Source organism: Portunus trituberculatus, chromosome 27, assembly GCF_017591435.1.
Source record: "Portunus trituberculatus isolate SZX2019 chromosome 27, ASM1759143v1, whole genome shotgun sequence".
In the NCBI taxonomy this organism is placed as follows: Eukaryota; Metazoa; Arthropoda; class Malacostraca; order Decapoda; family Portunidae; genus Portunus; species Portunus trituberculatus.
The window spans coordinates 11271938-11294067 of NC_059281.1; the positions used below are offsets into that span (position 1 = coordinate 11271938).

Sequence of the window (22130 nt, forward strand, 5' to 3'; positions counted from 1 at the left end):
TCCTGACCATGAGGCCCCGGGGACACTAGTTGTATCTGTGGTGACAGAAGGCAGCGTAGTTCCTCTCTAACAGAGAGGAATATTTTGTGTTAAAGTTTCATGAAAGCATGTCTATTGATGACACACGACCCTCAGTCATAGTCATTGACACTTCTCCCTTCATGCCACAGATAGAAACATCACTGGCGGCATCTTTACAAGGACACCAGCTAGAGGCAGGAGTCCTTTAAAGATGGCAGACTGACATTTCAGTGCTATGGTAAAAACATTAATATTTTCACAATTTTGCTTTAACAGTGCTTAGTGACAAGGGCTTAAGAAAACATGTGAGCAATTTTAATTAAAAATTTTAATTATTCTAAATATTGGCACCTATGGAACATCACAATTACAATTTGGCAGCTTACAGTTAGTGTGTTGAGAGGAAAGCCTCTTTCTCCCTCACTGTTGTGTGACGTCTTTGGTTGAATCTGTGGAGGGAGAAAGAGCTCACCCCTCAGCCTCCATTTATTCTGCAGATTACTGTTGCCTGTTCTTCACAATCATCCTGGTGGAGGAGTTCAATGTAAAGTATCGAAACATTTCATTGCAATTCCAAAGTCGCTTCACTATGTTATAAGGTCTGCAGTGTCAGCTGGCCAGAGTAATGTACCTATTTAAATTAAGTGGTATGACCAGTTTGATATACACTGTGAGTCAGACTATGTAACTCAAACACAATTTATAATGAGTTGGTCACAATAATCTATTGATAATTTTGCAGGTTGTGATAACTGTCCACAAATTCAAGCAATGTAGATCAGAGCTGGAGAGTTACATCCCTACACCTAAGGAAATTATAAAGTACACTTGTGTTTTCACAAAAAACAACCAAGTAGCATACACTAGCATCCTTATAAAAATATTACAAATAATTAAATTTTTCACATCTTAATTCTTAGGTTAGGTTCAAACCAACATACTGTAATAATTACTGACTAAAATCTTTTCTTGCAAAACTAACTAGAAAATACAAACACTAGAGCTTCATTAGGCATCTTATTTAGTGCAGAACAATTTGTCCCATTCGACAGACCCACCATGAACACACTGAGGAGCAGTCTTGTGTATCCTGTGTAAGACAAAGCAAGTGAGTATTGTAAGGCAGTAAGGCAGTGTTGATAAGACCACTGGAGAGACTGGAGGAAGTGTCTCTAAGCAGCTTGTTTGGCAGTGTTGGCACCTCACCAGCCTCAGATGAAGACAGGGCATACCAGGACATGGTGTCATCACTCAGTTTTTTTCTCTCGGTTTCAAATTTGTTTTTGTTTAAAATTACATGCAAAGTAAAATGAATGATAACAAATGTGTTGCTTTAACAATAATGACATTATGTAAGTATTGCCCTAATCACCCAGCAGTGTGGATGTGGGAAGAAACACTGCATACTTTGAAGATAGTTCTATTATAGAACTAACTCTACAACAAACATGACTTAAAGAGAAAGTTGTGCTCTTTGAATGAGTCAAGTGTTGGCACAACCTTGGCAGCACTCTGTCCGCAGCAGGTGCATCAAGAGAGGAGAGAAAAATGTTAGTGTATTTATTAGCCTTTGGTTGAAATTTATAAGACTGTACAAAAGGTCTCTCGGTTTTGACACAACAAACAACGCACGAGTAGTTTATGTACAGTAGTTGATGAAAAGGATTAACTTTTTCCCCACACACTCATCACTCCCTGATCATCTTGTGTAGAATCTTCCTAGATCTTGTGTGATTTCAGGAAATAACATTAATTACCCTCTTAAGCTTAAGCCTCAATCTTTGTCCGACTATAGCACCCATCTGGAAGGGAAATTTTGATCTCCTCAATGTTACGAACTTCTATCTGCAGTCTCCTGATTTCCTCTTCATAGACGGAAATTTGACGTCGCTGCCAATTGCGAGCCTCAGTGAATTCAGTGACAGTGGTCTCAATGCCACTCTGATGGTAGGTCTGCCAGGCTTCACTGAGGCGACGCTCAAGAGCATCCAGCTGGGACGGGTCCAAGTCTGTGGACCGTTCCAGCAGGTCCAGGATCTCTTGTACGGTTTCGTAGGCCTGGTGAACCGGGCGCTGGCATCATCGGCCCTGCCCTTTGCCTGGTTGGCTTTCTCCTGTGCCTCCAGTACCTGCTGCTGGTCAGACTCCACACGCAACTCATAGTCAGCCACACGGGCCTCGGTGCCGGCCACTCGGCTGGCCAGCTCATCAGCCCTGTCCTTCAGTGCAATGGCCTCCACCTTGGTAGCGTCAGCCTTGAGCCGCACCTCACCTGCCTCATCACTCGCCTCGGTTGCCGTCTCTTGAGCGGACAGTGCAACGTCCCGAGCACTCTTGGCATCTTCCTCTGCACCAGTGAGTGCTGCCTCTGCTTCATCGGTGCGGTCCTCAGCCTCATTAATGAGTCGCTGAATCACTTCCACGCGGTCCAAGGCATCCTTGGCCTCCTCACGGCTCTCCTGCACCAGCTTGTCAAAGCCTGAAAATATATATTCATTTTTGTAAATGTTCAATATCCCTCACAATGAAATCTGTGACAGCTTCCTATCCAGAGCACATTGTGTTGTTGGTGGATGTTCTTACCTTCAAGAGTGGTCAGTGTCTCCTTGGCTTCTGACAAAGTCTTCTCAGCAGTTTTGATGGCATCCTTGGCCTGTTCTTCAGCTGTGAATGTGTCAGCCAGCAACTCAGCAGTGATTTGCTGCTGTTCTCTGCCACGCTCCACTAGTTCCCTTGTCTCCTCCAGCTGGGCCTGCACATCCACCACCAAGTCCTGCCGGTTGCCTATTAATACCTCGGCCTCCGTCTTGATCCGCTCAGCCTCTTGAGACAACGAAGTTGCTGCATGAAGGAAAACCACAATCAAAGTAAGGTCTAGTTATGTAAATTCTTCTTTCAAGTTTTTGTCATGTAAATTTTTGCTAATGCTTGAAATGAGAATTCCTACCACAGCACATGCTAGAGCATCAGGTTAAAAAGTTATTAATATTAATGTGTGCTGCATCCTTCCTTCAGTTCCATCTTAAAACCATCAATGATAGAACCATACAAAATATGGTTTATTGTAGCTGTGCCAGGACTCACCTTCAGCCTTGAGTTCAGCCGCATCAATGCGAGGGATGGCAATGCTGGAGGCGTCGGTGGATATTGCCAAGGCCTCCAGGTACGTAGCTTTGGCCAAAGTACGAGACTCATTAGCAATCTTCAGCGTGTCATCGTGCAAGGCTGCAATGTCCTCCACCTGATTCTTCAGCCCCTGTAAGACACACCATATTGTATCACCTATAATGGCCACTACACTCAAACATGTGTGACAGATACAAGGCGTCCCAAGAGTTAAGGTACGTACTTTGGGATTCAATAGTCCAAGTAATTCTACATTAAAATGGTCTTTACATATATGCTGGGTTTTGCTTTATTATGCACAAAATTAAGTACAGGTTGAACCTCCCATATCTGCCACCTGCCGTACCTGAGGCTTGTCGGATTACAGAAAATTCCAGATAACAAGTGGTCCTTCAGTAAGCACCCTAAAACAACATGTATAGTCTTAGTCAGCCTGCATTAAAACTGTGGCTTTATTCTAATATGAGTCAACCTACATTATGACTATAGCAATGTCTTAATGTGATATATGATAGTTGTACAAGTAAATATGCATGCAGAAGGATCATGGCAGCATTACGGCAAACTTATGTTATTGCGAGAAATTTAAATTATTACCGCAAATTAAAAGTATGCCGGATTATAAAATTTGTTGGATAACAGAATTCCAGATTTGGGAGGTCTAACCTGTAGTTCTGTGTAGTGGGTTTTGCTCCCCCTTTGGTGGGCCTCCGCCAATCCTATTCCCACCTCCCCTGGTGCATTATGTACTCAAATATTGCTGTGCGATGTTGAGATATCAAATCATTGTCTAGTCTAGTGTATGCAGTCAGAGCCTTACAGGAAACAGTTACCACATGACTAATTAAATTTATTGTTTTGTCAATGAAGAGAGTGTACAGAAAAAAAAGGATACAAAAGGAGGAGAACAAACAAATTAAAAAGAAAGGAAAATAAGAACACATCCACACACTCACACAGGAGGGTGGTGGACAGGGAGATGACAGATGATGCTTTGATCACATTCAATGCCTTACACTCAAGGGAGTACCTTAATGACGTCTGTGATATCCCGCTGGTCATTGACTGCCTTCCTCATTAAGGTCACAGCCTCATCAGAGATGTTCCGGGCCTCGTATGCAACTTGTTCAATGTTCTCAGCTTCATCTTCTTGTCTGTTAAGAAATTATGCATGTGTAATTATACATTGGTGTGTGACTGAGAGGCAAGGCAAGAGTACAGGAGAGCGTCATGGGACCCGACCTGGCAACAACTGGATGGGAATTAAAGAAAGAAAAGAATTATATGCAGTCACAATTCAGGATTATAAGGAATGCTTTTGGTGACAATGCAAGAAATTGCCACTTGTCTGACAGTATATGGTGTTACTTTGCCAAAAATTAAAGTGCCATTGCTCACTGTTGACTTACTTGTCTGCTAAGGTTCTTGCTTCACTGGCAATCTGCGTCATTCTTTCAGACTGCTGGCCGAACCCTTCAGAACTTTCCAATGCTCTTCTGAGTGCCTCATTGCCCTGCACATCCAGGTACAGTTGTGCATTCTGTTGAGATGAAAGTGTTTGAAGATTTCATGGTATTGGCAGGCATGTAGATGACATGGTGAAGTATTTGCTGATTGCCTCAAGTGGTTACTATCTGTCTGCTTCTTAACTTACACTCCATTAAGCTCCTTACCTACACAGTACATCAGTAAACTTTCTTTTTTGAGGAAGATAGTATTAAGTAAGCTTACTGAAATGCATGAAAATATTTCTTTTGAAAAACACGTATCACTAGTGTAATGGTTCCCTGCACCACACAGCCTCACCCTGAGTGCCTCCTGCACCACAAAGCCTCACAGCCTCACCCTGAGTGCCTCCTGAGCCCGTGTGATGATATCCTCGGCCTGTGTGATGTTGAATTCCCCTTGGAGAGCTAAGTCTGAGCCAAGCCCAATGGCAGTCCTGATCTCTCTCAGCAGCTTCATCACATTTCCAATGCGCTCCTCCAGCTCCTCAATGTGTTTGGCCACAGTCTTGTCCCCTGCAAGGTATACTCAGATAACAACCAGCCAACTGCTTCATTTACCATACTAACATTGAACATTACAAGATGAGTTGTGAGTATAATTTCTTAAATACGCTGGACATTTTTCTTTTCCACATTCTGTAACACATGGGCGATAGATCTATTTACATTTGGTCTTCTTTTTTAGACTGGAAACATCAAAAACAGTAATTGGTTTTATATCAGTATAGCACAAGTTCCTGTCACATGCTGGCCTCACCTTCTGAGCGTGCAGCTTCTTGTGCATCCTTCCACAGGTTCTCCACCTGACTCATAACAGTGGACAGTGTCTCCTCAAAGACCTCATCATTGAGCACCGTGGGGTGAATCAGAATGTCTTGAAGCAGGCGCTCCAGCTCAGCCAAACGCTCCCGATGCACACTGACACTGTCCAGCACCAGGGTGTAGCAAGCAGGGCAGTCTGGGGCCAGAAAATCAGGATTACACAAGGAAATGAGAACAGGTGAGGGGAAGAGATAGGAAATGAACTCATTATCAGATCTACCTGTCCTCTCCTCCTTCCCTTTAGTCTTGTTATAGCAACACCACTCACCTCTACAGCCTGCCTGTTTGTCGTACGTGTTCTCCTGGCACCTATCACACTGACGGCCATCCACATTCTCCCGGCACTGTAAAGGTTAAGATTCATAGAGAAGATATAATATAAAAATCTGAAATGTACGTATTTCACCACTTCTTTTATCGATAATTATACGTACAAATTTAACCTTTTAGAGTCCTCATAAAAATAAAGCATTTCTATATGAAGCACCATGTCATTCATTCTGGAAAAGGCCCAAGTCTTCCGAGCTTTGTTTTGACCTGCTCTAATCTGTTCTCTACTCCACATTCTGCCATCCCATGCTCAACCCTGGCCTCCCTATTCTATTGTAAGTCCTTTCCTGTCATGTAATGTTTTCCTCTACTTTCTTTCCCTCTCCTCCTTGTCCTGTCCTGTCCTGCCCTGCCAATTCCTTCCCAGCACACCTACCGGGCACTGTCCTGTGGCATCACACTGCAGGGACCTAGAGCCCACACCATCACATTCACAGGGTTGGCAGCCATCTGAGGAGAAGCCATAGTGGAAGGGTTCACACAGGTCACACTTCTGGCCTGTCACTCCCTCACGACAGAAGCACTGACCAGTACGCACGTCACAGGTACTGTTGTAGGCGCCTATCGGGTCACAGCTGCAAGACTCACAACCCTGTAAGAAATCAAGCACTAGTACTCCCTCACATACTGAATATTTGATAGGTTTACAAACATCAACAAACTGGTGACTTGTAACACACTCTAGTCTGGCATCCATCACTCACCTCTCCGCTGGCCAGATTCCAGAAGCCCCGCTCACACTCATCACACTTCAGGCCCGTCACGTGGTCCTTGCACTGACACTGGCCCGTCACCTGGTCACACACGGGAGGGCCATAAACCTCGGCCACGGTGCCATATGCATTACAGTAGCAGGGCTGGCAGTCTCCCTTGGGCAGTGCCAGAGCATCACCATAGAAACCTGTACAGAAATGGAGATGCAACTGTACAGACTCATACCATCATGCTGATTTTCAAAGGCCACAAATAAATAATCAGGTTCTCATATTTTTTCCTACTCATAATGCCAACATTTTTGTTTAATTATCACAGGAATCAAGAAAACACCCTTGATAAAGCTCAGTACTCCAATACAGCCCAGTGAAAGGATTAAAAATAAGGCAACATGCAAACCTCACCCACCTGACAAACACTGGTCACAGTAAAACCCTCCTGTGTTGTGGATACACTTGAGGCACTCTCCTGTTGTGCGGTTACAGTTGGCCACAGCATTGGGGTCAATATTGCCATTACAGTCGCACTCCTCACACGGGCGAGGAGGACCGTGGCGGCCAAGAGGATCCCCAAAGTAGCTGTCTGTACATAGCTCACAGCGCGGTCCTGAAAACAAGACCAGTGTTAATGCATCAAATGGTTTCAGTTTCTTGTCTGTACAACCACAGATTTCTCAGTTCTATCTAGCTGTGCAAGTTCTCAGTTTCTCTATGTAAAAAAAAAACATCTCAAAAGGTCTACCTATGTTTGTCAAGTATACAGACAGTAAATGAACTACCTGATCCTGAACCACACTGATCTTAATACCTACAAAATCAAGAATAACTAAATCTAACTACAATGCAAAAACTTTTCTTTATATATATTTGCTCATGCATACAGCAATTAGAATCACAGCATGACTCACCTGCATAGCCAGTGGGGCACTCCAGACACACCACAGTATCATCTAGCAGCTGGATACAAGCGCCAACATTGGGGCAGGGACAAGGCTGGCAGTCAGTGGGAGTGCCGTGGAGTGCATTGCCATAGTAACCTCGGGCACACAGCTCACACTGATCCCCAGCCGTGTTGTGCTGGCAGATGCACCGACCTGTGTGAAAAAGATTGGACATTAGTAAAAAAATGGAGAGTAAATGTCAACTCAATAAATATTCCAAAAATGTGCAATAGAAAAAGAATTCCTGATAGATTAGCCAGTTCAGTTCTGCTGGAAGTCTGCAGCCTTTACCAGAGGATGTAGCCCCACACACATACACATACACACACACACACACACACACACACACACACACACACACACACACACACTCTCGCATACACATGTACACAAACACACACACACACATGAACAAGAGGATATTCTAAGATCATAAAAAGTCAGTGTCTGAGGAATATCAAGAAGTTCAGTTTTCCACATAGGGCATTGGACATCTGGAATGAAATAACTGAAGAAATTGTAGTAACAGAAAGCGTGCACAAATTTAAGGAAAAGTTGGATAAATGTAGATATGGAGACAGATCACTGAGTCTCACTAGATCCATGTAATATACAACTAAGTGAATACAACTAGGTAAATACACACATACCGTCCTCACTATCTCACCTGTCTCAGAATCACAAATCTCAGCATGGTTGTTACAGTCGCAGGGGATGCAGGCAGCAAAGGGACCCCCATTAGACGGGCTGTGGCGGTAACCGGGAGCACAAGACTCACAGTACTGCCCCACGTACCCCTCAGGACATGTGCACATCTCAATCCAAGTGGCAGGCACCCCATACAGACCTCGGCGGGCTGTCTCAAGGCTCACGTCGTCCAAGAATCCTCTGCCTGTGGGATTGATGAAATGGCCTATATTCAGAAACACTTTGCTCTCACCACGACTTTTTTCCAAGGCCACAGATGATTGGCAGGGTTTTCAAAGTGTTTCTATAATTAATGGAGTAGAAATCTTGTCATTTTGCCTCTACAACCATAAAAACATCTCAAAAAACTCATTTCTGAATTTAAAAAGCTGTTTGAAATAGCAGAGAGGAAACAAAGAAATGTTTGAGAATATGAGCTAATGTGTCTCTGAGGGTCAGTAACTAAATAAAAGTGTGTCAAATAGCAGTGAGAGTTAAAATTCCAGTTTCTAAGTCACTTTCCTAAAAGATTCATCAGAAAACAGCTTGTTAGACAACTACTATAATTTCTATTCCAATTCTTTCTTTCCTTCTTTTCAGACAGTACACTTGAGCATCTTCCCCAAGTGTTACCAAGCTGGAGGTCGTCTTACCTTCATAGGTGTACGTGGCCCTGACCTTGATGGCTGTCAGGTTGGAGAGGAGGGAAATGAAGTCTCTAGAGTTGAGGCGAGGAGACCATCCAAATCTAGAGTCTTCATGAAGGTGGAAGGTGTATTTTTGTCTCTGTGCAGCAAAATTCAATCAATCATTAATCCTGTTAGTACTGCTGGTATAGATCATTGTTCCTACCATCTTATAACTGATGCATGAAAAGTTAGAAGTGTGTATGTGCATGTGCGTGTGCGTGTGTGTGCTGTGTGTGCGTGTGCCAAGTTAATGGGGAGCTTTAAAAAATATCGGAAATTTATGGATGAGCATGGTAAGTGGAAAAAGTTAAGTAGGTTTCATAAAGGGACCTGACACAATGAAGTAATCTGTAGTGAATCCTGTAAATACACAAATATGTAGTTAAAAAGACTGAACCAGACTGAAGCAGCTCACCTGTGTGCTGGGAAGGCTGTTACCCTGAGCAAAGATAGGAGCAGAGATGGCCAGTCCAGCACCCTCAAGGATGATGTCCTCTGTGGTAGCCTGAGGCCCCAGTTCCCCAATGCCAAGGTAGAAGGACAGCTTGTGGTTATAACTGGCTCGCTGGTCTCCCAGGAACCGACCTAGTAGTAAAAGCTTGCATAAGTCATACATAGAAGATACACAGTAGGTGATAACATACTACATACTGCATTTTAATTTGAGAACCAAGACAAAGCATGCTTTAAAAAGGACAAACATTTTGGAAAATAAATGACAATGAATAACCACAAGTGCAATACCTCAACAAAGGCCATTACTGGACACGACAGGAACCCACACACAACGCTATTTCTACTGTTGTTATCATTACAACCAATACTGTTAATAATTCTGATTCAACAAATCCCACAACTAGGCTCTTTTCTTATGATGATGATGATGATGATGATGATGATGATGATGATGATGATAACCCACAACAGCACCAACCTGGGGCCAAGAAGTACACCTTGCCACGCCCTGGGGCCGACACAGCCACTCTCTGCACCACAGCATTGTAGTTGAGGGACACAGACCGGCCAGTGGACTCCTGAGCCTGCCAGCGCTCTTCACCTCGCACAAACCCACTCTCAATCACTCCTGCCAACCAACAAGTAACAAGTCTGGTTGAAGCTTCAACTTCAAATGAGAGGCAAGTGTTACTAGGTTTTGACATAATACAACTGATAATAAGTCCCTCCAGTACATTGCTATGTAAAGAAGATATAACTCCTTCACAAGCACACCACTGAGCCTGCCTCCTCTCCCTCACCAACACACCTACCCTGGGAGTAGCCAGTGGCTGAGGAACAGATGGAGGAGTGGCCATAACAGAAGCAAGGAGTGCAACCAAATTCATTGTCTTGGTCCAGGTTGAAGTATCCAGGCTTGCACTGATGGCACTGCTGGCCCTCCACGTGCTGCTTGCAGACACACACGCCCGTTGATGGGTCACACTTGGCCTCGTTGTTAAGGCTACCGGCAGTGTTGCATCCACACGGCTTGCACCCCTGCCATGCACCAGTCAGTCAGTAACATTAGTGGGTCATGAGGCATTTTAGGGGAAGGGGGTCACTCTGCCATGCATCAGAGTGTCCTTCAAAGGATGGCTTTAGATACGAAGACCTATAGATAAAAGTTTTCCTGAAATAACCAATGCTTGACATTTTGATCAAAGTGAATAATAAATAAAGCTGGCAGATCAAAAATAGTACTTGAATGTCTTATCACTTCAGATAAAATTTTAGTAAATGCCATCCATTGTTTCCATTTATTAAAAGTTCTTACATAAAAATCTTCCTCTAGCATTGAAGAGCTAAGGCCTTGATCTAAAGAGGAACCAAGTCAGTGACTGGCCAGGGACTGCACAACTGGAAGGTCACTCACACCAACACAAGACTGATGCACACCAAACCACAAATGTTCCACCACACACCTGAGTGATAAATATGAAGCTTGGATAAAAGCCCACAACACTATATATGGAGATGTACTACTTGTTATAATGAACAACTAACATACAGCTGGGTAACTAAGCAACACAAAACACATGATCCATCACACACATGCATCTAACCTCCACTCCAAAAGCTCTGTCCTGGAAACCATAAATGTTGTGTCATTGAAGATGCAGAAATAGAAAACAGTCTTAAAATCAGATTCCCTAAATAGTTGACTTAAGCTGAGCATTTTTGTGAAGCTAAAGACCACAATCCAAGCTTTGACTCAACTACACATGACAATCTCCAGCAGAAGTTATGCATTCAAGTACTTATGAAATCAAAGAAAAATTACCATATATAAAACTCTTAAAATTTATCATTACATCATTCAGTTACTAATATTCAAAACCTAGTACACAGACTTCACATAATAATCAAACTTTGAGGATTTCAGCTTTGTACACAATTATCATAACATTTACAAGGTATTACATAAAATATATAAACTTTATTCATTTTAACCCCTTCAATACTGAGACACATTTTTACTTTGAGGTTTGTGCATGATTAGACCATTTTATTGACATGAGGAAGGGTCTATGGAGGTCATAAGATTAATGGCCAGAATCTTCACTATTTTAATCCCCCAACATGAATTCTTGAAGTTGTATAAGGTCACTAAATAGTAAGCAGAATGAATATGGAAACGCGTCATAGTACTTAAGGGGTTAAGTATATACGTATGACACAGAATATCTCTCTCCAAGGCGCAACCTACCTGCGGTCCAAAGTCGAAGTAATTCTCAGCACACTTGTCACACTTGTCCCCTGTCACTCCTGGCTTGCACTGGCACACTCCATTGGTGGCACACTGGAGGCTCCGGGACCCTGTACAAACACACACATACAATACAACACCTCATAGAGATTTATTTGTGCGGCAATTAGAAAATGTAAGGCATTGTGGAAAAAAAAAGAGGAAATTGTAAGGATACAAAAAAATCCTACACAGTTTAACATAACAAAATATAGAAAGGCTCAAAGGAATCATACATATCTACTTGAAATGCCCAAAATCATACATGTGTCTAACTGAAATGCCCAAAATTATACATATCTACTTGAAATGCCCAAAGAAATCATGCATATCTACTTGTATATCCAACGATCACACCCGTCTATACATTCACCAACCTAATGGAGTGAAGCAAACATCAACTCACCAATCTCATTACAGTTACAGGCGATGCACACTCCATCCGTCCTCTCGTAATAGTTGTCCCGGCACCGCTCACAGTTAGGGCCAGCACGATTAGCGGCACAGTCCAGGCAGTACCCACCGTGGCCAGTGCTGTCATAGAGCTCCTGGTCGAAGTAGCAGCGGTTGGAGTAGCCATTACAGTTACAGACTGAAAGAACAAATTGCAAGGATTAAAATACACGTTTGGCTGCGTTGGGGAGGTGATATGGACGGCAGTGAGGAGGGAATAGGGGACGGAAAGCTTGTTGGGGGAGATGAGAGGGATGGGAGAGAGGGAGGAATGAGGAACGGAAGGCGAGATAGGGAGGTGATAATGATGAGAGTGAGGGAAGAACAGAGGACGGAAAGCGAGCTGGGGAGGTGATAAAAGGATGGAAGTCTGAAGGGACGAGGGACGGGAGGCGCGATAGGGACTGGAGTGAGGGAGGAATGGGGATGGAAAGCGAGTTGGTGAGGTGATGATGGAAATGAGGAAGAAGAGGGAAACGAAGACGAGATAAGGAGGTGATAAGGATGGGAGTGAAGCAGGAATGGAGCGCAAGATGGAGAGAACTGGGGAACGCGAAGAGAGATGAGATGATAGAGATGGAAAGAGCGTTGGGGAATGAGGGGCATTAAGAGAGTTGGGAATGTGAAAGGGACGGGAAGAGAGATGGGGAGGTGAGAAGGACGGGAAGAGTTGAGGAGGTGAGAGGGATGGAAGAGAGGGAGGAACGAGGAACGGAAGGCGAGATAAGAAGGTGATTAGGATGGAAATTGAGGGTAAAACAGAAAACGGAAAGCGAGTTGGGGAGATGAAGGGGATGGAAGAGAAGGAGAAAAAGGGGGAAGGGAACGGGAAGGGAGATAGAGAGGTGATAAGGGAGTGCTGGAGAAACGGGGAGACGAGAGGCAGGTATAGAGACAACACCCACCATGACGAGGTTTCACTCTGCCCTTCTTTGTCGATGTTTACGTGGTGACTCGTCCCATTCAGACCGTGTGTGGGACGAACCTAGCTCACTTGACTCATGACTGATATTCTGATTCTGCTGCTACATAACGTACAAACACACACAAGGGAGGGTGGTCTAGCTAGGAGGACTCGTATACATGTTCATTAAACCCACAGTTATAAAATTGAAGTATTTATTCTGAATTTCCTGAACTGAATTGTGGGTTTACTGAACAAATTTATATGTATTCACGATAGTGTGATATTCCATTCCGACTCGTGTACATGTTTTGTGAGTATGTTGTGTGTTTATGAGAGGTGATTTAGGATTGCTTGTCGGGTATAGAAGAGTTTGTGTATTCATAGGAAGAAGAGAATTAATTTTTGTGTTTTAAGGAGAGTTTTATGGTTTCCCTGTAAAATAGTTGAGAGAGAGAGAGAGAGAGAGAGAGAGAGAGAGAGAGAGAGAGAGAGAGAGAGAGAGAGAGAGACCAAATAAACTGAAAAAGGCGACTACACACACACACACACACACACACACACACACACACACACCTGCATCGCCTCGCCCTTGCCTCTTAGTGTGTGACTCATCAAAACAGTTCATCCTCCAGTTTTTTTTATTATTATTATTCTCTTAATGTATATAGCCACCACCACCACCACCACCGCCACCACTCCTCCTCCTCCTCCTCCTCCTCCTCCTCCTCCAAGCCACGCCCTTCACATATAAGGCACTGATTATTGTCCCTTTAACTCTCCCACATTGCTGCATCGTTCCTTCAGTGTGCCAGGGAAGGGGAGAGAAGGGAAGGGAAGTGGAGAGAAGGGAAGGGAAGTGAAGGGAAGGGAAGGGAGGAGAAGGAAGAGAAAGGAAGGGAGGAGAAGGGAAGGGAAGGGAAGGGAAGGGAGAAGGGAATAGAAGGAAGGGAAGGGAAGGGAGAAGAAAGGAAGGGAGGGTAATGGATGGGGAAGAGGGCAGGAAAAAGGAGGAAAAGGAAGAGAATGACTGGGAGGAGGAGGAGGAGGAGGAGGAGGAGGAGGAGGAGGAAAAGAAAACAAGGTATCAATAACATGCATAAGAACGATAACAAGAGGCACATTTGTGAATTAACTCTCTCTCTCTCTCTCTCTCTCACACACACACACACACACACACAACACACACACACACACACACAACTTCCTTATTTATTTAACTTCAACGTAATCAATTCCACGAAAGACACGCTGACCCAAAACCAAGGTAAATCTCTCTCTCTCTCTCTCTCTCTCTCTCTCTCTGACCGCATCTTTCCTAGGGCTGTTGGCAAGCACCTCTCCTCCCTCCCTCTCCTCCACCCTCTCACCTCCCTTCTTTGCTTCTCTCTTTTTCTTCTCCTCCTCTCTTCCTCATATGTCTTGCTCTATATCTTATCTACCCAAGTTTATTTGTGATGTCTTCCTCCTCCTCCTCCTCCTCCTCCTCCTCCTCCTCCTCCTCCACCACGATTTACCTTCTACTTATCTATCTATATGTAAGACGGCTATCATCCTCTACAATATGGCAGAGGAATGTATGGGTTATTATCTCTCTCTCTCTCTCTCTCTCTCTCTCTCTCTCTCTCTCTCTCTCTCTCTCTCTCTCTCTACATTTCCCTTCTGTGCCTCCGTCAGTAGTAGTGTCTGGCGGCGCCCTGCTGATGATAGACTGACACCCCAGCCTGAATATAGCCTGGCACTGTGACAACCCACCCACCCACCCACACACACACACACACACACACACACACACACACACACACACACACACACACACACATACACACGCGATGCATACATTTATATCACTCATAAACCGCCTCACATGTGCAGTTTCCTATTATGTACATACGTGTGTGTGTGTGTGTGTGTGTGTGGAGAGGAGAGGAGGGGAGGTGTTACAATAGACAGAAGCGAGCTATAACACACACACACACACACACACACACACACACACACACACACACACACACACACACTTACACGACTGGAAGGACAGATCTTGGTCGCCTCTCCTCGACTGCTGGGCTGTAGTGGAGGGCAGCACCACCGCCACCAGCACCACTACCACCACCACAGCCGCCCGCCACCACCACCACCACCCCACCATGGCGTCCACACACACACACGCACGCACGCACACGCACTCACTACACTTTACTGCGCCAATGCGTGTGTCTGTCTGAACACTGTAATGAGGAAGAGCTTTTCAAATCACACGCAAAGATGGAAGAAAACGAAGATTTGTGGGAATCGTTCACTAAAGTAATTCTTTCCCATTTTTTCTTCTCTGGGTTTCCATTTTCTATCGTGTGTGTGGCTGACCTGTCCGCGTACCCCGTTTTCTTTTTATATTTTAATTATTCCACTTTTCTTGTACGTGACAGTTTTCCATTGTGTGTGTGTAGAATGTCAGCGGATCCCATTTTCTTTTCTATTTCAATTCTTGCATTTATTTTCATCGTGATTTTTTTATACCTGGCTGTTTTCCTCTTCCTTACACCGTGAATGGCAGTGGTCGGTATCTTGTACATTCCATTTTCAATTCACACAGTCTCATGTTCTAGTTTCAACATTGATTCCTCATATTCTTTTTTTTTTCCGTCTTTCTTTCATTTTTCCCCTTCGGTACTGAACAATGCTATGCTATTCTATGCTATGCTATGCTATGTTGCGTCGTCCTTTGCCTTCTATTTGGTCAGGTTTATGTTTTATTAATATTATCCCTCGGACACACCCACGGAAAGGAAGAAGGTTGACCGCCAGAAGGGTGTACCGCGGCGAGGCTTGGCACGCAGAGAGGGAAAGGAGAAGAAAACAAAGAACAGCCTGGAAGATACACAGGTGAGAGAAACGAAAGGAAACGACAGGTAAGAAAGAGTCGTGCATATAGATAAAGGAAAAGAAAGGAGGCAAGAAAGAGTAAAGGAGAAAGAAAGGAAAGAAAGAAGGGAAAGGATGAAACAAGTATAGAGCAAGGAATGGTAAAAGGAAGGAAGATGAGGAAAAGGACAAAGGGATATAGGTTAGAGAAAGAAGGAAGGAGGAAGGAAAGAAAAAGAAAGAAAAAAAAGATAAGAAAAAGGAAGGAAGGGAGGGAGAGAAAGACAAAAAGGGCAAAGAATGACAAAGGAAAATAGGAAAGAGAAGAGCATAAAAATATATATATAAGGGAAGGAAAGGGAAGGGAAGGGAAGGGAAGGGAAGGGAGGGAGGGAGAGAGAGAGGAAAGGTTAATAAGGGGGCGGAAAGGGTGAGGGAGATATAAACGGTGGGTGGAGCAGAGAGATAAAGGAGAGAAATACGAGGAATCTGAATGCAAGGAAGGAGGGGGATGGAAATTTGGCGAGTTATGAGAAAAGCAGAGATCTGATAAAGAAAAGACAAAAAAACAAAGAAAAATAGATAAATAGACAAAGAAGAAAGATAGAAGAAGAAATAATAGAAGAAACATAAACGGAAGATATTAAAAGATGCCAAAAACACCAAGAAAATGGAAGACAATGATGAATAACACTAAAAGAACGAAATCCATAAAGAGAAACCAAGAGAGAGAGAGAGAGAGAGAGAGAGAGAGAGAGAGAGAGAGAGAGAGAGAGAGAGAGAGAGAGAGAGAGAGAGCCAAGAAGGAAGACAGGAGGAGCCAGCACAGGGGCGTGGCATCACTCCCTCACACGGCGTAAGTTGCTGGCTCGCCTTGTCAGCGCCTAGGACACGGAGAGGGGAGGTTAACGCGACTCTCCCAAAAAAGGTATCGGTCAACAGTCCAGCAAGGCGAGGCGCGGCGACCAAAGACCAACACAGCCACGCAAAGACTTCTACTAGGGTCCGCATACAGAACACTTCATTCCCTCACCGCGACTGTTTTCAAAGGCCACAGAGATGATTGGCAGGGTTTTCACATGCGTTTCTCTTGTTGATCATATAAAGACATTGTTAATCTATCACTTGAACTGCACAAACACACTTAAAAACCACCGTAGCATTAACTAGAGCCTTTTCAAGTAATGGAGGTAAAGGGCAGACGTGTTTCAGATTTTTCTTTTTTTTTATGTAGGAGAGAAGGCCAAACAAGGGCAACACAATGTAAAAAAAAAAAAAAACACTAAGAAGGGTTATCCAAAATTAGGGAGCAAATGTCTTGACACCTCTCTCTCTTAAAAGAAGGGCCATAAACAACACGAGCTGCATAATCTACCAGGCTATCTTTTTTTAGAGCGTGTGGTGCTGTTACCGGCGTGAGGCATGACCCGTGACCAAAGTCTGCTGAAGGGACAATTCGCTCCACACCCCTCAGGGAAAGAAAAGCCCTCCGTGTTTGGGGCGAGAGATGGCCTAATGTTGATGGTGGTACGGGGAAGGAGGAGGAGGAGGAGGAGGAGGAGGAGGAGGAGGAGGAGGAGGAGGAGGAGGAGGAGGAGGAGGAGGAGGAGGAGGAGGAGGAGGAGGAGGACGAGGAGGAGGAGAACAACGGTGATATTAACAATGATAACAAAAAGAGAGAAAGAGGAAAAGATCATAGAGAAGAATTAAAGACGAAGAAGAAGACGAAGACGAAGAAGGAGGAGGAGGAGGAGGAGGAGGAGGAGGAGGAGCAGTCTGACGAAGGGTAAAAGACAAATCCATCACCTTCACACTAATAAGGCGAGCCACTGTATCACGAAAGATCTGGGGACGATACGAGACGCCCTAACAACTCACCGCTGGAGACAAAGACGCCCTGTACACTCCTGCTGCCGAGGGAGTGACATTCTACAGGTAATCTTGCGTGGGAGGGTAAGAGAAGTACATTTTCTTGACAGATACGAGTTCCACAGCCATTTATAAGAAAGTACGATGATTTGAGAGGGAAAATAAAGTAATACAGACCAACTATCGAACGCAAATCTAACTTTCAAAACCCAATAAGCAAAAAAGGAAAATTGGTAATGAAAAATGAGGAAAGAAAAGGAGAAAACGCGAAACAAAAAAAAAAAAAACAGAAGAAAAACGCGAAATGAAGTAAAAACAAAAACGGAAAGAAAAATAGAAATAAAAAAGGAAAATGGAAAATGAAATAAAACAGTGAAAAACGGAATAAAAGGAAAAAAAAAGAAAACGAAAAAGAAAAGTAAAAAAGAAAACGAGAAAAAAGAATAAATTAATAAGCTAAAGCATTTTAAGTGAATTTTGACAAGTTAGGTTAGGTTAGGTTAGGTTAGGTAAGTTAAAGGTTAGGTTAGGTTAGGTTAGGATAAGATAGGATAGGTCAAGGTTAAGTTAGGTTAGCTTATGCTGGTAATGATATAGACGCACAGACAGACAGACAGACAGACAGTGTGTGTGTGTGTGTGTGTGTGTGTGTGTGTGTGTGTGTGTGTGTGTGTGTGTGTGTGTGTGTGTGTGTGTGTGTGTGTTGGCGTGTACGGGCGCGGTCATAGGATAGACCCACGCACACCCTACACGCCCATAGAGAGAGAGAGAGAGAGAGAGAGAGAGAGAGAGAGAGAGAGAGAGAGAGAGAGAGAGAGAGAGAGAGAGAGAGAGAGAGAGAGAGAGAGAGACCGAATCACATCTAATTCAGAAACACACACACACACACACACACACACACACACACACACACACACACACACACACACACACACACACACGACCCACATCCATTTATCCACACTATTATTGCACTTCTCTTCCTTCCTTGCAAGCACACCCACACATGCACACCCACACATCCACACCCACACATGCACACCCACACATCCACACCCACATATCGACACCCACACACCCGCACCCACACGTCACACGGTACTCTCACCCACGCCTACCCACACAAGCTACCCACGACTCTCTCTCTCTCTCTCTCTCTCTCTCTCTCTACATTCAAGATAAAAAAAAATTGCGTAGGAGAAAAATCAAAGAAAAAAAAGGAATTCGTGAGAGAGAGAGAGAGAGAGAGAGAGAGAGAGAGAGAGAGAGAGAGAGAGAGAGAGAGAGAGAGGTGGTGGTAGTAGTAGTAGTAGTAGTAGTAGTAGTAGTAGTAGTAGTAGTAGTAGTAGTAGTAGTAGTAGTAGTAGTGACATTATTAAGTAACAGTCACCACCAACACCACCATCACCACCACCACCATCACCATCATCACCACCACCACCACCACTATCACAACAATTTACACCAGCTTCCTTCCTTCCCTTTCACTCTGCCACCGTCACACTCCGCTGAATAACACACACACACACACACACACACACACACACACACACACACACACACACACACACACACACACACACACACACACACACACACACTGACCTACTTAATTACACGAGACAACAGCAATAACATGAACAACAACAACAACAACAACAAAGAAAGAAAGAAAAGAAAGAAAGAGAAAAAGGAAAAGAAAGCGTGGATAATTTGAACACCACATATTTTATTTCCTCCTCCTCCTCCTCCTCCTCCTCCTCCTCCTGAAACTGAACCGAAAAATAAATGCACAACTTATTAATCTTTCAAGTTCCTGGTTTGAGTTTCATTCTTCCCGGTGTGTGTCTGTCTGTCTGTTTGTATGTATGTATGTCTGTATGTGTATGTATGTTTGTTTGTTATATTTATTGCATTATTCTTGTGTTTTATTACGATTTGTCGCACGAGAGAGAGAGAGAGAGAGAGAGAGAGAGAGAGAGAGAGAGAGAGAGAGAGAGAGAGAGAGAGAGAGAGAGAGAGAGAGAGAGAGAGAGACTGAAAAGACACGAGAAAAAGAATGAATAAAATGAAGAAAACTGAAAGTGATATTAACACACACACACACACACACACACACACACACACGTTCCGCCACACTGCATGTCCAGGCTGTGTCTCACCAAATAAGGCCCAGGCAGCCCCCAGGTGTGAGCGGCGCAACAGCTGTTTATATTGTACTAAATCTCCGGGTTCAGGCTAGGGACAGGCGTGGGCTGGGGTATCTTTGGCTGTGTATGGGACCCCTGCACTACCCCTACACACCCCTGCGCGTCCCTGCCCACTCCTGACGCTACGAGAACCCATGAACACCTCGGGGTACTAAAGAAGCGACCGATGCCTTTAGGACGGTGAAGAGGAATACAAGATGAGGTATGAGAGGGAAGGGTCGAGACCAACCCCTGATTCACCTAACTCCTTCGTGTAAAGTTGCTACGGCTTGTGAGGCCATAGAGTGCTGCACAGATGGCTAAGAAGGGCACACTGTATTGTTGCTGTATTCTGTCAACCCTAAAGTGACTCCTGGGTTCAAAATACGTAGCTTATTCATGATATAATTGACGATGTGAATAATAAGTGTTTTCTGTATATCAACGCACTTACCAAAAGATGGCTCACGGTCTTCCTCATGATCCGGGACACCCAATTCAGACTGAGACCCAGGAGCTAATTTAGAGTAGATATAGTAAGAGTGGTAAGCGAGAAGAACAAAGAAAGTGAGGTGATGATAGTGACTGTATGAATCTTGTTTTTTTTTTTTTCTTGGTGAATAAATGAGGAGGCCAAAGAAAGTGACGCGGTGATAGTGACTGGATAATTTTCTTTTCCATGGTGAATAAATGGGGGGAGGCAAAGAAAATGAGGTGGTGATGGTGACTGGATAATTTTTTTCTTTTTCTTGGTGCATAAGTGGTGATACTGTTGACTGTTACATCTATTCAGGGATTCATCAGAGGTTTAAGCAAGGAAAGGTGTACTGGGGGTGAAAAGAGGCAAGGGTGAGGTTGGAGGTTGGTTAACAGGTGACTAAGGAAGGCTGAGTTAGCAGGTGAGACAGGTGTACTAAGTGTCACCAGGACAGGTAGGTGAGGCTCATTAACAGGTGCGGCATCTCAAGAACGTAGGTGGCAGTCGGGACTAGGATGCCAAGATGTGAATATTGAATGCTATTAGAGTGTGTTTATTATCACTATTATCATCATGTGTATCTCATTGCCTGTTATGTTTATTTATGAATGCGTGTTTATATTCTCGCTTCACTCTGCCACTGACCTTGCCACGGACACGTACAGTTACATATAAGTCCATTTTCTTTTTAATTTGATTCGCTTCTTATATTCCTTTTGTTTTGATTAAAATGCTGTAGGTTTCTTTTCTATTCGCCGTGTCACTAACTCACTAATCTCACACATATTTCAAGGTGCGTTTAACCCCTTCAGTACCATGACGCGTTTCCATATTCATTCATTCATTTTATACAGCTTCAGAAACTCATGTTGGGCATTAAAATAGTGAAGACCCGGGCCATTAATCTTCTGACCTCCATAGACTCTTCGTAATGTCAATAAAAAGGTCTAATCGTACACAAATATCAAGGCATAAATGTGTCCCGGTATTGAATGGGTTAATCATCTTCACCTGGCGTACAGAATCCAGGTAAAACAAACTTATTTACTGTCATCATTTCCTCGCCTCGGAAATACCACGATTTATTGCCCCGCGCTTGCCTGAGGGGCGGCTCACGGCTATATCAGATCCCTTGCACCTCTCACCTCCCACTGTTTTCCTTGGCGCACCACCATCTCACCAAACTACACCACAGCACCACCACCACAGCGCTCCGGGGCCTTCCTCACACACCCAAAACACTTCCACCTACAATATTTTCCTTCATTCACAAAACACAACAAGTCACACGGTTCGTCACTCCCTTCTGGTTCTGTTTTTTACTCCTCCGTCATTCATTATAGAGCATTAAGGGTGATAATTAGAGCGATATGTTAGTGTCGCGAGGATAAAACCACACAGTCGCCCGGTGCCTTCCTCGTACGATGCTCAGCGTCACACACACCAACGCACACACCCTCCCTCTTCACCTGCTTACCGCACACTGACTGAGCCACATGAGATTCGACCTACTGTCCAACACCCACCACCGCAACCAGTCAGTCCCGCCCCACCTCGCCCCGTCTCGCCTCGCCCCGCCACAATGCCCCGTCGCTTCATCTTCCTGTTATTCCTCTGAACTTTTTAATCTCATCTGTTCATCTTAGGTTAATTTTCACGTTCACCTGTCTGGCTCTCAAATGTGCGTCTCTTTGGTGTGTTTATCTCGTTTCCTTGCACTGTCTGTCTCTCCCTCACCTCTCCTTTGCACCTGTCTCTCCCTCACATGTCTAATTCCTGTCTATCTACCTTA

The 22130-nt window shown here is 44.2% G+C and overlaps 1 protein-coding gene across 1 annotated transcript in view; it reads right to left on the reverse strand.

The window, feature by feature from the left end:
* Positions 1-331: 331 nt before the first annotated feature.
* LOC123509400 (laminin subunit gamma-1-like) overlaps positions 332-22130 on the reverse strand; it is a 42950-nt gene continuing 21151 nt past the window's right edge. The window contains 21 exon segments of the mRNA XM_045263694.1: positions 332-2087; positions 2090-2500; positions 2605-2862; positions 3106-3277; positions 4178-4301; positions 4557-4687; positions 4993-5168; positions 5413-5613; positions 5746-5821; positions 6184-6399; positions 6512-6708; positions 6930-7127; positions 7429-7614; positions 8129-8353; positions 8802-8934; positions 9253-9422; positions 9772-9921; positions 10106-10331; positions 10898-10918; positions 11542-11651; positions 11987-12172. Coding sequence (XP_045119629.1) covers positions 1789-2087; positions 2090-2500; positions 2605-2862; positions 3106-3277; positions 4178-4301; positions 4557-4687; positions 4993-5168; positions 5413-5613; positions 5746-5821; positions 6184-6399; positions 6512-6708; positions 6930-7127; positions 7429-7614; positions 8129-8353; positions 8802-8934; positions 9253-9422; positions 9772-9921; positions 10106-10331; positions 10898-10918; positions 11542-11651; positions 11987-12172 — 3866 coding nt within the window. The 3' untranslated portion in view covers positions 332-1788.